The following is a 17634-nucleotide window of genomic DNA, read 5'->3' as shown; positions in this document are numbered from 1 at the left end:
CCAACTTCTCAGAAAACCTGCTTTGCAGTCTCCTTCGGGGAAATTATTTAAACACATATGCAGATGATAATCAAGAAAGTGGGACAAATAGGAGACAAGAAGCAGTGGAGCTGACCCAGGAATCCAGCGCGAAGACGTTCTGTGCAGCGCGCAGGCCGTCTACGTTGGAACGGGAGCTCATTTCCACGAGGCTGCAGAAGAATATCGTTATGAAGATGAGTGTCACAGGTTCCAAGAAATATGCAAAGACTAATGAGTTACCTCATGTTATTCGCCTGGTAGAGAAAGGCTGTCTCTCTCTTTTCAACAATAAAAAGGAACAATCAAACATTGAGGGAAAAAAACTGTTAAGGAAAATCATAGTTCAAATATGAGGCAAACACAAATGTGACATTATTTTATTGATTGATACAGCCCATTTGACTACTAACCTGGGACATTTTCCTCTGAGTGAACAGAAACCCTAGCAGTTCATCTCTAGAAATGGAAATTTAATTTCTCCCACAGTATTGGTTTTTACTTGGTTCTGGAGTAGTAAAATGTTCAAAAGTTAAAAGATAATGTTCAAATTTTAGGACCAGAAATAGAGGATTAAGTATATTTAAAGATAGAAATGTAAAAGGAGAAATAAAACTGTTGGCTTTTGAAAGTAAAAGGACATAAATAAAGGGAGCTGAAGTCTCTTCTTTAATTGGTTTTAACCATAGATAACATCTTAAAATTAGGAATCAATGGATAATATCCCAAATAAAGCAGTCAACTTGCAAGGGCAAATTATTTAAAAGTTAGATTGCTTTCCATTAGAAGAGCTAAGAAAATAAATATTTAAAAATAAGGTTGGGAAGTGGAATTGATAGTGTGGGCAGAAGGGCCATGAGGGGAAATGAGTTATTGTAGCTACATCTCAAGCCTTGATTTATTTTACTTTTCATCATGTACTTGCATTAATTTGATATCCATTAAAATGAGACAACACAAAATATTGCTATTTAATGTTGCCTTCATTAAGTTGCAAATAACTAGTTTTAGTGTCTTGTGGGGCTTTTCGTAATGGTCATTTTAGCCACTAGAACCTCAAAACAGCAGTGGATCCCAGTGGAGCTGTAAGCATGGGCTTCTCTTTTGCTGTTTTTACGCGAATCTTTCATTGGATCCCTACTGTGTGACAGGCACTTATGGGGCTTTGGGAATCTGTTGATTGGAACATGGCCCCTGCCCTAAGGGGCTCTCTCAGAAGAGTCCCCCTCATTCTTTTGTCCTTTTTCCCTGTATCCACTTCTCCTTGGCTCATGTCACTCAGAGGCTGCCCAACACCTTTTGTAGGTCTCTGCCTCCACTTCTTAACCTCTAGCCGAACGCTTTCTCTGGCCCCTTCTTCACTTCGGTCTCTTAGTCTGTACAGAGGAGAGACATTGCTGTGGGACCAGCAGTCGGAGAGGTGGACGTTTAGCACCAATGCCCAGCAGGTCTCTCTGGTCTCATTTCCTTGGATGTTACAAAGGACAGAGGTGAGGATTGGCATAAAAGAGAAGAGACTGAGTCTTTTCTTGCTGACAGAAAGATCAGTTTAGTTCTCTCTTTCAACTACTGAAAGAGGCATGATTTATGGTGTTAGATGCTTCCGTTTAAATGCCTTTGAGGGAGTCTGAGAACTAATTTCTTCTCACAGTGAATATGGAATGGACATTAGCTGTTTGAATCATCTGTGCAATTTAGATCTTAGGAAAAGATTGAGAGGACACAAATAACTCTGTGTGTGTGTGTGTGTGTGTGTGTGTGTGGTCTGAACTAATGTGCTAATTCCTAATTTCTAAGAATACACATTAAGAAAATTTTGGAAGTCATCATGGTGAGAAGCTGGCTTTTTCAGAGTTGCAGTTTCTGCCTAATATATAAAGGACTGAAAAAACTCCTTGATTCTAAAACAGGAGTTATGACTAAAAAGAAGTTCTATAAAAAGAAAAGAAATTAAGTCTGTAAATCTAATGTGATTATGCCCAATAATATTTCTCCCAAATTAATCCATAGCTAGAAATATTAGTCACTCAGTTATATCTGAAAGAAATTCCTGTTCTTGAATCAGGAGAAACTAAATTAAAATCTGGGCTACATGGTCAAAAATAGTTATGTGAACTTTACATATAATATATAATTTCAGTTTTGATATAGAATGTTTTAAAAGATATATAGTTAAAGGTCATGTTAAGGGAAACATTTGTGCTTCAAAGTGCATTTAGGAAAGGGTTTGATGCTGGAGGTTTCAGTGTCCCTATTTTATCTCAATAAATTTTATCTTCCGTGCCTTCTAAAATGCACACTCATACTGCAGTGTTTTTGACCCATTTTATCCAGTGAATGGAAAGGTTGTCCTTACTGTTGGTTCAATTTAACAGAGTAGCAGAATCTTAGACCTAGGAGAGACTGTGGAAGCAAACAGAAATCTCCCTTCACACACTATTGATCAGGGAAGGAGATATTATGGGTGTTAAGTCTGCCTGATTCCTGCCCCTGAGGCAACCTTCTCTTTGCAGCTGGGAGAGTGTGCGTGAACACATCCCGTCTCCAGCTCCAGCCAGACCCTCTGAGGACAGCATGTGGTCAGCCCTGCTGTTGCTCTGTCTGCAGTCTGGGCCCAGTCCTATCACCTTGGCTTCTAGGTATTCCTGAGACCAGACCCCAGATTTGTGCCTTGTTTTAGTTATTTGGTCCGTGTCCTTGGATCCTTGTGCCTGAGTTCAGCTCTGTTGCCCAAGTCCCTCTAGAAAGGAAACATTGCTTGGTGCAGTTCTCCTCCGGGGACTAGAAGCTGGGTCCCTCGATCCTGACTTCCCTGATGTCCACTGCCCTATTGGAAATCCAGATACCACCTTCCATTTCCTCCTTCTCCATACCTTGTGGGGAGTCTCTGATTCTTACTGCCATTCTGGATTTAATAGCTGTTGCCTAGGGGCCGGCCCCTTGGCTGAGTGGTTAAGTTCACGTGCTCCGCTTCAGTGGCCCAGAGTTTCGTGGGTTCCGATCCTGGGCACCAACATGGCACTGCTCATCAGGCCATGCTGAGGCGGCGTCCCACATGCCACAAGTAGAAGGACCCACAACCACAGTATACGACTATGTACTGAGGTCTTTGGGGAGAGGAAAAAAATGAGAAGATTGGCAACAGATGACAGCTCAGGGGCAATCTTTAAAAAAAAGAAAAGCTGTTGCCTGGAGCCACCTTCTTCAAGTGTGTTGTTCTACCTGCTGAGCTGAACTTCTGCAGCTGGGTCTTCTTACAAGCTCCTGTTCCGTGCCACAGGGCAGATCTGACTAATTCCACTAGAGTCTTCTGAGTCTGCTGTGTACGAGATGAGATGACAGGTGGACTGCCAGAACAAGGGACCTCAGCTTGGGCGGCCTAAACCACAGAAACTAAGTTGTTCACAGTTCTGGAGGCTGGCGCTCCAGCATCAAGATGTGAGCAGGGCTGGTTCCTTCTGAGGCCACAAGGGAGACGTCTGTCCCGTCTCCCTCCTTGGCTTGTAGACAGCTGTCTTCTCTCTGTGTCTTCATGTTGCTTTCCCTCTGTGTGTGTCCAAACTTCCTCTCCTTACAAGGATAGTCAGATTGGATTAGGGGGTAATCCTAATAACCTCATTTAAATTAATTATCTCTTTGAAGACCCGACTCCAAATACAGTTACGTTCTGAGGTACTTGGGGTGAGGACTCCAACGTACGACTCGTGCGGGATACCATTCAGTTGATAACAGTAAAATTCCTAGAGGAAGGAGACCAAGGCTCTGCATGTTTGTCAACACACCTGATCGATACTACTGTTTGGCATTTGCTCCATTGTTTTTTGTCTATGAAAACATCAGACCGTCAAGAATCTTATTGAGTAGTTACTTTATGAAGAGGATTGATATCCAGCATCATGGGGACACAGAGAGTTGTAGGCACAGCCAGAGACAGAACCCACTGGGCATGTTCTTAACCTCTGTCAGCCTCCAGTTCCGTGGTTTCAGGAACTGGGGGTAATAATTGTACTTACCCCGTGGAGTAGTTGTGATGATTAAATGAGATCAGATGGTGTGGCTTTGTGTACCTTGTACCTGACACAGAGCAAGTGCTCCAGAAATACTTTCATTTCTGTGACACCAAATAGGATGTCTGCAGAATAGGAGGGAATCTGGAATGCTGAAGTTTTATGTTGGAGCTGGGCTAGAATTTGGGCAGGAAGAATCGATGCACATTCTAGTCAGAGAGACAGGCATGGACGGTGAGAGATGCTAGAGACACACTGTGTGTGAACGGCAGGCTTGAGGGCTGAGAAAGAAAGGCCTGGGGATAACCATCAAGGGAACAGTTTTAATCCCAGGTCCTTTAAGAACTCAGATTCCTTGGGCAACAGATTGAGAGGGATGGACTGTGTCCTTGATCCTCCTCCTTGGAGGTGCTTTAGAGTCCCCTGGGAGCTTTTAAAAATTGAATGTCAGGGCGGACCAGAGGGCTTCTGATCTAGTCAGCATGGAGCCGTGCCCCCGTCCTTGTAAGTTTGTGTGGCCGAGTTGAGAACTACGGGACTAGTTCAGTGCACGTTGTAATCACTGGAGGAGCTTCCTAAAAGGCTAGCAACGTTCAAGCCTAATCCTGAGTGAGGTCCCTATTTACTTGTTTTGGTTTGGAACCTGAGCGTTGTTGCTGTTTTTCAGGATCTCTTCCAGTAATTCCAGTGTGTAGTCAAGGCTGTGAACTGGAGAACTTGACAGTTCTTAAGGATTTTTCCAAATCTCAGCCCTAACCCTGTGTAAACTGTGAAGTGCTGGTTCTTCCATGAGAATTTTTATTTTGTGTCATAATATGAGCATCCCATAAAAAAGCTGCTTATTTATATGGGGACACATTTGGCTGGAAAAAGCATCTGAAATGACTCAATTTATGTTCTGGGGGCAGAATAAAGAGTTATATGTGTCCAGGTATATCTTAGAACTCCGACCAGGTACTTTGAGTCAATTTTCTGACTGACTAGCAGCGAATTCTGTGAATGCTGCCTATATGCCTCTGTAGTACTTGGGAGCCCGCAGACGAGGGAGGGATCGAGGAGCAGAAGATGGTCTTGCCATGTCTGGAACAGAAACTGGAAATTATGCCTATATTGAGACAATAAACGGGATTCTCAGAATCTAGAGTGTTATGCAAACGTGAGTAATTTTTTACTTTTCTAACACTTGGACACTGCACTTGACTTAGTGGTAAGACTTGTATAGGTTGAGTCATTTCATCAAGAATGAAATCCAGAACTTCACAGTGTAGCTCCAGCTTATTCTCGCAGACTCACCGTCTCCAGCTCTCTGCTCTTCTTGCCAGATTAGCGTGGATCTTTGTCCTTCACGAGTGCTGTATACTTTTCCATCTCCGTTATTTGACATTCGATGTTCCACCCTTTTAAATGCCTTCCAATCTCTGGGCATGATTTAAAACTAAGACCAAATTTCATTTCCTCCTCTATCATTCTCTTGAACTAATTTTATTTCTAATGTTTGTGTCTTTTCCTGAAGGAAATTGATTGTAAGTTCAAGTAGAGACATCATGTTTCTTCCTTTATATCCTGTTTTATACTTAATAATGTGATAGTTGATAGTTGCATACACAGAGGTATAGTTGTTTGATTAAGTTGCACACTCTTGGTGGTTTCTCTAGTTTTTTAATATGTGGAACTAACTACAAAAGTAAGACACAAATAGATTATATATTTGAGTAGGGAGAGAATATGTATCTAAAAGTACAGTTGAGGGTAATTGAGTTTGAAAAAGGGTAATTGTTCCTTTCTTTTAATTCTTGATGCATCCCTTTAGTCTACTGCTGTGAGGATCATACGTTTCAGTCAATAGGGACCACTTCAGTGAGTGACAGGAAGCTATTCCTTTGTGTCTTGTGTGATCACAGCTTACTTCTCTGTTCCTAGAATTCTGTTTCTTTAATTATTTTTAGTAGTGTGGACATTAATTAACTCTTTGAATTACAAAAAGGAAACCACGATATTACTACTGCTAGACATTAACTTAGTGTACATTTTAATGAAAGAGACAAAAGTCAGTTATCTGCAGAAGAAATTACAGTGTGGATGACAGTAAAGAATTGCCACTAGATTTAAGAAAGAAGTAAAATGTCATCAATAACATCAACAATATTAGTGAAGAACAAAAAGAGTTCAAGGACAGCTGACTGATACCTGAGTGATCAGAAAGGAAAGAGCTGAAAATCTAATGGGTATAATCCCCCAAATCTCTGAATTAGGTGGAGGAGGATGCAGAGAGAACAGTTTCTTTGGGAAACCATGAGTTAGGTTAGAGATTAAGAGCCTTTGGGTAATCCTGAGGTAAACTAGGCATCATTCTGGAAGAACTTCTACTTTCTTTCTTTCTTTTTTTTTTCTGAGGATTCGCCGTGAACTAACATCTGTGCCAATCTTCCTCTATTTTATATGGGGGATGCCACCACAGTGTGGCCGTCGATGAGTGGTGTGTAGGTCCGCGCCCAGGAACTGAACCCGGGCTGCCAAAGTGGAGCATGCTGAACTTGACAACTAGGCCATGGGGCCAGCAGATCTTATACTTTCCAACAAGTACTGGAGTTGGGACAGTGAGCTGAACTGCTCAAACCCCATCCCGGTGTTTGGAATTGAAACCACGTAAGAAAGTGTAGCCCAAGTAATGAGTAAACTCAAATTTATTTCATAGCTATAATCCTTACCTCTAACTAACCTATTTGTGTTTAGTTTATAAAACATGGTTGCATCTCAAAGAGTATCTTGGCAGAATAAACACTTTATGATGGATATGGGTAAATATTTCTTATTACAGCAGTTTTTATAATACAAAATTTGGAAGCCAGCTCAACTTTCTGGCTAAAAAGCACCAGTTAATTGAGTACTGTGTAGCCACAAAATTCTATTATAGAACTGTAGTCCTCTTAAGACAAATAAGTATATCCCTTTAATGGCTTCTGAACTTACAAATCAGATTTTAAACTGCCAACACATCAAAGGGGAAAAGTTAACCAACACACCATTTGAAACTACTTGGGGTTTATAGTTATGTGGCTGCCTAAGCTCAAGAAGTTAGAAACCAAAGCAACTTCCACTGCAAAAAACCTGTAAATGGGGGATAAAGATAACATTTATTTAAAAAGTGGTGAGTTTGCATAAAAGAGAAATCTCCAAGTGCCAGAAATGAAACGAGAAGACCAGACCCCCAGGCATGTGGGGTGGTGCTGGAGCAGCACCTCTGGTTGTGTGGAGCGTGTAGGGTCTGGGGCTGGGGTCTGCACACAGCAGTCCCCCGGAAGGCAGTCCTGCCCCCAAGAGGTGGGGATTGGAGCTGACGTCTGTGCACAAGGCCGTGACCCTCAGAGAGCTTCCTGGGTGAGAAAACAGTACATCTCTTGTAAGAGATTGAAATCTTGTCCTGGCCCTTAGGTGGAGTTTGTCCACTGAATTTATATTCCCTGCATTGTGATTTAATCCCAAGCCAAGATTAGATCCCCTCCAGCTTCAAGCTCAAAGTCCTCCCATCCGCTGTAATCAATGGCAAGTTACAGAGAATAGACAAGCGCTAAGAAATGCCGCTCAGAGAGCCAATATTTTGGCTTTATCAATTGGATTCCTTTTTTTTTTTTGACATTTTTTCTGCCTTTTACAGAGAAGTGCAGTAACGGCTAAAGATTGGCCTCAGACTTTAGGCTGAAATGGTCAATTTCTGATTATCCTTTAAATATCTCAGCACAGTGGACAGCACTCAATTTCCAGTTGTCCTCCTTTGCTAGGTCCCCTATAGGAAATGTGTGGGATCAGTCCGAGGGTGTAAACTGGAGAAAGATTCTGGAGTAGGGCAGTTAGGTTTACAGAGTAATCATTATCCATAATGCAGACTTACCCGTTCTTTCTCTTGAGTCTCCCTTTCATGCCAGTCATCTTTTCCCCCAACCTCCCTACAAAGCTCCCCTCTGACATCTTCCCCACCCTCCTGTAGCCCTGTCCTGCCACTGTCTGACATTTTGGCATATTTGATATTCTGATCCCCTTTCTTCCATACCCAGTATCGCCTCAGTTTCTCCATTGGTTTGACCAAGTCTCAGAGACCTAGTGCTCCCTAGATTACAGGTCAGCACAGATCAAGGACAAGTTGTGACTGGTTGTCCTTGGAAGGTCCCTTCCTGACAGGCCGGTGCCCCAACACACAGTGGGACACAGTGCCAGCCCTCAGAGTGGCTGTCTTCATTGACTCTGTAAACGGTTTCTTCAGTGCACCTTGAAAACAGGAGCTCCCATACCTGTATTTGAGAACTCCAGAGTGACTTGGGATCCAGAGCTTCTTGATAGCATCACACTCTTTGGGTCTTTTTCACCTTTTAAACTTTCTCAGGCTCGACATTTTATAGCCAGTGTTCCTTCTAGCTTCCTGCACACCCTGTGGGAACCCATAAATCCTGGTCCGAGAGAGGCTGCCACCTTATCACTCAGGACTTTGCAAGTGTGAAAGAAGCTCTCAATCCTGGGAAAAACCTGAATCTACTATATTAATTTCCCAAATCCTAATACTTTATTCATTCTCATGTCGTTAGAACTGACTTTGCCTTTTTAGTGCTGCTCTCACCCCACAGTCTCCTAGTTATATTTTGGATATTAGTTTATTCTGTGTCTACATCTATACAATTGGGATTTCCCAGAATACAGATTTGGGACTTTGTGTTTTGTTTTACGTTTGTTTCATTGTAGCTTAGAATCCTTCAGGACAGTTGCTTCACTGTGGTTGTGTGGAGCTGAATAAATGGAAGACCTTGCTACAGAATTCGTCCATGTGGTGAGGAAGGGGCGGCTGAGCTGCAGCCTGGAGAGAGCAGAATCACAGACGTCCCGATGACAGAGCAGGACGTGGTACCGTGCCTGTTCTCACAGAAACTCCCCAAGGGTCCTGAACGTCAGCTCGGATCCATAGCGTGGCTTGTCTCCCTTTTGTTTCCCTTAGGTTATCTTAAATCAAAATAAACGCTGTTAATAATGCAGCACTTCTCCCACTAGTGTTTCTGCCGAGTGATAATAGGGTTAGTAAGCATGCTGCTGAAACCAAGAGTTTGTGCTCAGATAAGCTTGGCCAGTGCTAACTTTCACCAAGAATTTCCTTAATCCAGGATTTCTCAATGCCTTTAATTGCAGTGTGGACTCTGATTGCTCTAGAAAATAATACAATATGCAGTGTGTTCTGAGTACATTTGATGAGGGTCCCGTTCAGGCTGAACCGTCCCTTAGCATCTTCGTGAACTGGTGTCCTGAGGTCAAGGTGTGGCAGAGCCATGCGGGAGCCTCGTGAAGGACCTCAGCCTGTGGCATCCCGAGCATTTTACGTGGTATAGGTTAATTTGCCTCGATCATGGACCACCAAGAGCACAGCCTTGTACTGGGTACTGGATAGAAGTTGGTTCCCAAACTTAAGGAAGGTTAACTTTGATTATTATTGTTCCTGTTTGAATTCAAATTCTTACCCTGCCGCTGACTAGATGTGTCACTTGTCATATCTAAGCCTCAGTGTCCCCATCTGTACTATGGGAATAATAATAGTATTTCAACCTTCAAGGCAGAGACTGGTCTGGCTCTTTTTTCTCTTCCTTAGTTCTTAGTAAATTCAATGTTCAGAGTTTTTGCTAAATGAAAGAAATTATGAATGCACGCATGCAAGGGTCAGTGCCACTTGCAAGGAATCAAGCCCCACATAAAGGTCTCCTTTTAAGACCTAAGGAGAAATGGAAAGCAATGAACAGATCCATATGGACTGGGTTCAGTCAGTGAAGCCATCTCAGAAGAAGTCATTGAACCTGAGCTTGTGTTTATGCTGTAGCCTCTCACTAGCATTGTATTCTGCTACTGGTTGTAAAGTTTAAGAATGTTGACTTTACTAAGAGGGTATAGAGTTTACACATGTACAGATTGAGAGACCATATATGTACCCTCTTCTGCCTGGAGCTCGTCCTCCACTGATTCTTAAGCACCAGCACATGACACAATGCAGAGTGGCCCACAGAGTAGATAACGCCGGTCAGTAAAGTAGCAACGTGTTATTTCCACCTGGCAGTCTTCAGCCTGTAGCCCCATAGAGAATCAGATAGTTTATTTACATCCCATCAAGCGTTTATAATCTAGACTTCCTTGCTATTTAAAATTGCTCAGTTTGTCTATGTGGAAGAACACCTGTTTTTTTCTGTAAGATACGGTCGTGAGCAGCAGAGGCCATGACGTAGATGAGCCGGTTGTAGATGAGTAGAGATGTCTTTCAAGTTATGAAAGTACCTGGGGAGAGTTGGGAGGTCGTGTAAACATTCGCTGTACAGCATCTTAGTGCCACTTCACTCAGTACGCTGGCGTACCATGGACCTTTGAAGTTCGCTACAGTACTGATTATTACGTCAAAGTGCACTTGTAAGAGATTTGTGCTTTGAAATCAAGGTTCTTGTTTTTTGTATTCTGCATCAATTACTAAGACTGTGGAGGAAAAAACATTTCTAGAGAATTGGATGTGATTAATATTTCAACGCTAACAGTATTGGCGTTTGATTATAATAAATTTCACCTGTACTTTCTGGCTGTTCTATTAGGCCTGAGGTTTAATTTGAAAATGAAAGTTTGGTGAAGTGGAAGCCTTAGGTTGGTGATTTAGGAATTTTGTTCCCAGGAGAAGTCAGCCTGGTGTACACTCCATGTCTGTTTCTAGAAATGGTCAGTTTTCTTGTCATTTTCTCCCTTCCTCACAAATTTGTTTAGAAGCACATGAATGTGCTTTAGGAAGTTCGAAATACATGCACATATGTTATTTTTACTACTTACATCATTGTCTGTTTTAAAATGCAAAAAGGTAATGAGTACCTGCAGAATAATATGCTTAAACTAAAATTGAATGACCTGTTTGTAGTAAAAATACTAAGTTATGGTAGAGGAAAACTATAATTCCTTCCTTCTTTGTTTTTCATAGAGTAGGAGTATGCGTCCCATCTAAGAGAATGGATAGCTCTTCATAGTCTTCAAATGTTGTACGCTTCACATATGGGTGAAAGCAACTCCCAGAGCAGTGTATATATATATATATATATATACTGAAAACAGAGCAGTAGGAAGAGGGAATCTACCTTTAAAAGTTTATGTAACAAGAGAAAATAAAATGTGAAGAGCATATAATATGCACAAAGATAGCCTAATTTCAAATATTTCTTCGGGAAGAAACAAAACGTTTTTTTCTTCAGAAGTCAGAGATATAAGAAGAAGAAATGCTCTCATTTAATTGATGTTAATAGGACCAAACGAAAGCAGAAGAGTTATGTTTTAGAAATCATCCTGTGGGCTAATGGCCATTTTGTTGTCATAAAAATCCTTTATTTAGCCCTGTCCACAAATAAGCTCGCAGCAGGAGAAAGGACACCAGTTAGAGAAATTTGGGGGATAAGGCAACAGAAGGAATGGCTGGGAGCGCAGTGTCATCTGGCAGAGAGCTTATTTCCTGAACCCTGTGGATCTGGTTAAAACCCAGCAGAGACCCAATATGCTGCTCCTCGGTGAGGGCTGCCGTCTGCACACACCGGGCCCGCGAGGCTCGTGTGTGGGGTGCTGTCCAAGCCGCGCTTTGCCTGGCTGCAGGGCTGCCTGCCGTGGCCGGAGCCAGTCGTGCAAGGAGCCTTTCTCACGCACGCCGACATCTCGGCTCCCGCCGTCTGCTGCTCCTGGCCCGCGGGTGGGTCGCTTCTGTGCTTGTTGACTGACAGCGGCGGAGTGGAGAAGGCGCTGGGCGCTCTTCTCAGATGAGAACTTGGATTTGCTCAGAAGTGACGCTGGACGTCCCCGGCCTGGGCTTCTGTACGAGGCCGCTGCCATGTGTGCGTCTGGGACGCCGGTCCCTTCAGAGGGGTGGGGAGAAGTGAGGTCTGCCGATTCCGAAGAGGGAGCAGGCCAGGCCCGACGAGCAGGTGCTGGTAAGAGCAGACAGCGAGCTTGGGGCGTGGGAATCCTGCTTCATTTCCAGGTGGACCCAAATGTGTCTTTCACACTCCCTCTGTCTCTGTTCTTCCAGTGTAAATAGTCCCGTTCTGTGTGTCAGGTGCAGAGCGATTTTCTTCCATTTGCTCAGCAGAGCCAAGTTTCCCGCTACCAACTTTGTCTTTGGTCTTTTTGTCTGGAAAGAGATGATTAGATTCACGATATAGCCCTAAAGATTATAAGATGATTGTTCATATTTATGATTTGTTTTCTTGTGCAAGTAGCCAAGTCAGGAAAGATTTAAAGATTAGAATGTCAGTGTTCTCTGAAAATAGGGAAAAACAGTAGCAAGTTGCTTAGTGCAGGAGTTCTGTTTATAGTCAGTGTATTCCATGCTTTGCTATCTTGTACTAATACAAAGAATGAGAAATCTGTGACACATTGGAGTCATCGTTAGTGGAAGATCAGTCTCCAAGTACAAGATTACGTCAGTTTTTCAAGATAATGGCTCCTGGGTTCTTGTGAAAGAGCTAAACCTTTCTGCAAACAGGTCTTGACCTCGATCACAGTGCAAGGTCAGATGGTTTATGAGAAGCAAGATCAAAATTGCAGTTGCTGTTGGGTTTATGTGTCCCCTCCCGAGGGAGACCCGTCTGCTGGTGTTGCAAGTGGCTGTGGAACCACAGCTGAGGAGGAGCCTGGGAGACCCGTGACCCAAGGGCTCAGAGTGGCGTGTGGCTCAGAGTGGATGAGGTGGTAGAAATGTTTTAAATAAGTAATATTGTTAATTTAAATTTCTGAACTGACAGATGAAAGTGGGTTTTTCTCTACTTCTGTGTGGACAGTGACCTCAGTGGCGGGCAGTCGTTGCTGTGCGGGCGTCTCGAGCATGTGGCGTCCAGCAACAAGTGAGTGAACAGGTGTTTTACAGTATGGTCAGCATTGGCCCTTCTAGTATGGATTCTCTGTTTCACTTCTGCAACTTGGAAAGCTGAGTCTACCATTTCAGAGACCACAGGTGCCGCATTAAGTATCTTTTGTTAGAAATACGATTTGTTATCATTTGATAAGTTTCCTCATATGGAGGCACTTTGGCAACTCAAGATAATTATACCAAATAAATTCATGAGATGGAATAGATATTGGATTAATAGCATTCAAAATGACTTTATAGTTTGAGATAAGCCCATTCCAGGTGATAAATGAGAAAAAAGAAATAGGAGAAGAGATGTACGTGAAAGAAATATCTCAAAACTCAGGCACAGTTATGGCTGCATGCAGTGTATGTAGGTATTTCAGCTCAGTTGGCTTAGCCTACGCAGGCCCGTAGGATCCATAGACTCTTAAATTTCAATCAAATAAAATTACAAGGTCGGCTTTCAACGAGGGGACGTGGGTAAGTCAGTTGTTGATGTTTTGACGTCGGTTCCCTGCAGCGTCCTTGTGGGCCCGCCGTCTGTCTCCAGACCACGACCTAGGTGGGTCTGTAGGTTGTTGTCTTGAAGGCGCCATAGAGAAAGAAGCTTAGATTCAGCAGACGTGGGGCGTCAGATCATGGACAGGTCTGGAGAAGCCTCCCCAGCTGCAGATGTGGGAAATAGAGGGAGATGAGCGAGGCCCCTCCTGCACCCCCGTGGTTTTCCACACTGAGTCACCACACTTTAACAAAAACGGCACGAATGTGCGGGAGTCTACCAAAATAATCAAGGTCACTCCTCCTCTTGTCGTGCCGTGAAAAGCTCGTGTGTGGGCTTTCAGCTCAGATCAAGTCGAGTCCAGATGCCGGCTCTGCTGCTTGTAGCTGTGTGACCCTGGGCAAGTTAACCAGCTTTTCTGAGCCTCATCTGTAACCTGGGATAAGTAATACTGATTTTGCCATACGCCTGTGAGAAATAAATGAATTAAATAAAATTAACACAGTACAATATTTGGCACATAACAATCATTCAGTTAACGTTTATTCCCTTTTTGTTTTCCCAGCAACAGTTTGGCCAAGTTTTGACTTGCACCTGTTAAAAGCATACTTGGAAGTTCGGGGAAAAGAAAAAATAAAGATTCCAAATAAAGACAAAAAACACATTCTTTTAAGAGGGGGAAAGTGTTCGCCTCCGTGAGTTTATGTGAGGCTGACACTTTGCAGTTGACTTGGCGGTGGTGAGCTGATCCATGGTTCAGGATTCGCTTTTTCCTTATCAGATAATTATTTTTGGCAAGTGTATGTAATGATGTAAGTAAACACGGTGCATTTAGTTTAAATACATGGAAGATGGTCCTTAATTCTCCCTTGTCATCATTTGATCGCTTCATTTTCCAGAACAGGCTAGCAGCAGAGTGCCTCTACTCGTCAGCGATATTCCCTGGTGGGTTAGAGACCTGCATCGCTGCTCACTGTGGTCTCTGGGAACTGGACGAGGTTGATGTCCACGGGATAAAAATGAAGTTAGGGGAGGGCATAATTCCCGATCCTCTAGTTTTGCTTTTATGTTGCTGTTGTTCTGAAATACGTGATATGGGGTGGGTGCAGTAAACGCAGTGACTTAAGGAGGAGGTAATGATTCTGTGTCTCCGTGAGTAACATCTGTTGGACCAGGAGCTGAGACTGTCAATCACCAAACGTCTGCACCTTTTAGAATATCGGAAGCACGAGACCCCGCAGCTCCCTGGCACAACCTCTTTGGGGTGTCCTTTTGCCCCCTGGAGGTGAGCCACGGTTAGCACGAGGCTGGCTGTACGGGAACAGCTTGGAGAAGCACTCTGTCCATGTCCCAACATCGCTCCTGTCCTCCTGGTTCCTGCGTCCTGACGCCAGTCTTTGTCATCGGCTGAGTAAGATTTCTCAGGTAGGGAAGCTGCAGAGGAAACGATCTGCTGCGCAGGACTTGGCGGGACCATGGCCAGCCGTTGACAGTGGGCACTAATCAGTTCAGGTGAGTGTTCTCTGGTCCACAAGCCAGCGGGGGGTCTGCTCGACTTTGTCATCTGAGTGCAGTGTCCCTGGGGTAACGGAGCAGCTCTCAAGCCTCTGCTTGAATCTGTTCTCCTGTGCCAGCTCTGAGGAACCACGGCGTTTCGTGTCCCTGCCCGCAGGCAGGTAGCATCCTGTGTGCATTGCTTCAGGAAGTGGTCACCGGCGGACCTGCCGGCGCTGTGGTGCCTGCCCCGGTGGGAACTTTTTGGTCCAGCACGGAGTGCTGTAGATCACTGCGGTAATCAATGGGGAGCTGCACTCTGCAGACTCTGCCGTGTTTAGAGTCACTGTTGTGTAACGTTGCACTCTGCAGGCTTCTTTGGTTTTGCTTTAGAATGCAAGGACCACAGGAAATTTTATTTAAAATTGCTTTTGCCTTTTGGTGGATTTTTTATTGTGTTGTGGATTTGATGCACTGCTAGCTGGAGTTTAGTGATCTGATGCCAGGAGCGTTTATTTCACTGCTCCGATGATGCTGTTGTGTTTGCTAGGTTTCAGCAGTTTCTACTACTTCATCCGTTGCCCTCAGGAACAGGTAAACCACGCTGTAGTATTAATCTTATGCATAAATATGAAATTAATGGAATATATGGTTTAATTATCCAAAAGTAAGATACTGAAATGCTTCACTTAGATTCTCTCAATAGAAAGTAAGGAATATTTTGCTTTGAACATGGAAATTGCACAAATATATTATTACCTTAGAATACAGTGGTGATCATCTAGTTGCATTGTATCGAGTTATTTTCATGTTTTAAATGAATATCTGAGGTGTACATTAAATTGTCTACAATTTAGTATTCAACTCTCAACTTGATATATATATAATATACAGTTAATTCAGAGAGTATATATTTTCCTTTTCTGATTGGCCAAAGACATTTGTTTTCCCTATTTACTGAATTTGCTAAAATTGGAAGGCTTCAGAGCTCATCTTCTTAAAAAGAAAGATACCGGTTTGGGTAGAGATTGTTGTTTTGAAGTGTTTGGACAGAGGCTGCCGGGGCTGCTCTCTCCTGCCACCGAGGGTCCTGGCTTTCGAGCCCATCGTGGAAGGAGCAGCTGTCTTGTGTGACGCTGGGCTGGGCCCTAAGGGGAGACTGTCCACATGGGAGAGCAGAGAGCCGGGCAGGAGGCGGAGAGGGAGTGCCCCTCGGGGCCAACTCGCGTGTGACCTCCGACGGCAGAGCCACTGACCCCTCTGTCCCTTGTTTCCATCCTGCCAGTTTGGAAAAAGCCTCCTGATGTTTGCAGTGGGAATGGCCGAGCGTTTTTCAGGTGCTCAGGATCTTCTGATGGTTTCTCTGTAGAAGATGACGCCATGTTAAGCTTTTGGAGGTGCACAGTTTCTTAAAGGTGCAGTGGGAGTTTCAGCTTTTCTTGCTTTGAGCGCTTGGCAGCTGAGGCTTTCTGAGAAGGGAGGTGATGGCTCCTTTAAATCAAGCTGGTAAAGACCTTGGCTCCATCGTAGCTGCTCTGCCAGGAGGCGCTGAGCCGGCTGAGGTGTCCTGAGGCACCAGGGTCCGGCTCTCCTCCTTGGGTGGGGGCGTCATGTGTTCTGCTGCAGGACCAGGTCCTGGTGCAGAGGCTCTGGCTCCCCGGAAGCCTGCCAGCGGCCGGCTCTCCGCACCGTCTCGGGTCAGCGCGTGCTGCAAGGGCAGCTGAGGACAGCTCCTGCCTGCTCTGCTTAAAACCCGGGGATGTGCGGCAACTGGAAAGAAGCAGCCAGCCACCTCCCACGGGCGGAAGTGAATCAGGTTGCTGCCCATCCGATGCTGATTAACATTCATGCATCTAGACTAACTAAATATGTTCTTTTGGGAGAAGAGGAGGATTTTGCTGTAAATGGAGCCATGTGGTTGCATAGTGGCTGATAATGGCTCATTGATAAAGATCGTGAATCCTGTGTTCTTGGTCATCCTTGTTGGGTCTTCTTAATGACAGACAGGCTGAGGCAGGGACGGCCCCGCTCCACCCGTGTCACATGAGAGATGAAAGGAAAGCGCGGTCCGTTCTCTTTTGAGCTCTGAGGAAGCTCTCATTTGTAGTCTCCACACGTGTATGGAGGAAGGCAGTAACTCCATGAGTGAAGTGATTCTCATCGTATGGAACGGTGTCCATGCAGGTCTTTTCTGATTTTCTGTGGTGCTGTCAGGTGTTAGTGCGTGGAAAAAAGCGCTTCAGAAGGAGATGCTTTCATTGTGAAGTATTGCCTGTGAATGTTCCTGAGGAGATTTCTGTCAGACAAACGGAAGTCATTTGGAAAACAAAGACAAATTAATCTCAGGGAACAGCAAGTATATATTCTTCCCTGTGCTTCTCCAGCTCATCACAGACACTTTATTTTCTTCTCCTTCTTCTCTCCAAGACCCCCAGTACATAGTTGTATATTCTAGTTGTGAGTGCCTCTGGTTGTGGCATGTGGGATGCCGCCTCAGCATGGCCTGACGAGCGGTGCCATGTCTGCGCCCAGGATCCGAACCAGTGAAACCCTGGGCCATAGAAGCAGAGCATGGGAACCCAACCATTCGGCCTTGGGGCTGGCCCCCACTTTTAATAAATAAAATAAATAAATACTTTCTGTCTTCTCAATTTCTAAGGCCAGGGAGTTTAGAAAGAAGCATCCCAACTTATAAAAGTAGAGAAATCAATGAAAGAATTAGTAATTTT

General features: G+C 44.1%; 1 protein-coding gene across 42 annotated transcripts in view; it reads left to right on the top strand.

Moving 5' to 3' along the window:
* Positions 1–17634, top strand: part of RIMS1 (regulating synaptic membrane exocytosis 1) — a 416789-nt gene that overhangs the window by 237318 nt on the left and 161837 nt on the right. For 21 of the 42 annotated variants that reach the window (XM_070514601.1, XM_070514592.1, XM_070514591.1 and 18 more), the window contains exon 1: positions 11571–11992. The exons of 17 other annotated variants lie outside the window; for them this stretch is intronic. In XM_070514601.1, the coding sequence (XP_070370702.1) occupies positions 11893–11992 (100 nt within the window). In that variant the 5' untranslated portion in view covers positions 11571–11892. Of the gene's footprint in view, positions 1–11570; positions 11993–14626; positions 14924–17634 lie in introns of those variants that run through there. 4 more of the 42 variants (XM_070514594.1, XM_070514602.1, XM_070514585.1 and 1 more) reach the window with 4 other exon arrangements.

Source organism: Equus asinus, chromosome 8 (assembly GCF_041296235.1).
Source record: "Equus asinus isolate D_3611 breed Donkey chromosome 8, EquAss-T2T_v2, whole genome shotgun sequence".
NCBI lineage: Eukaryota > Metazoa > Chordata > Mammalia > Perissodactyla > Equidae > Equus > Equus asinus.
This window is presented reverse-complemented; position numbering and strand designations above follow the sequence as displayed.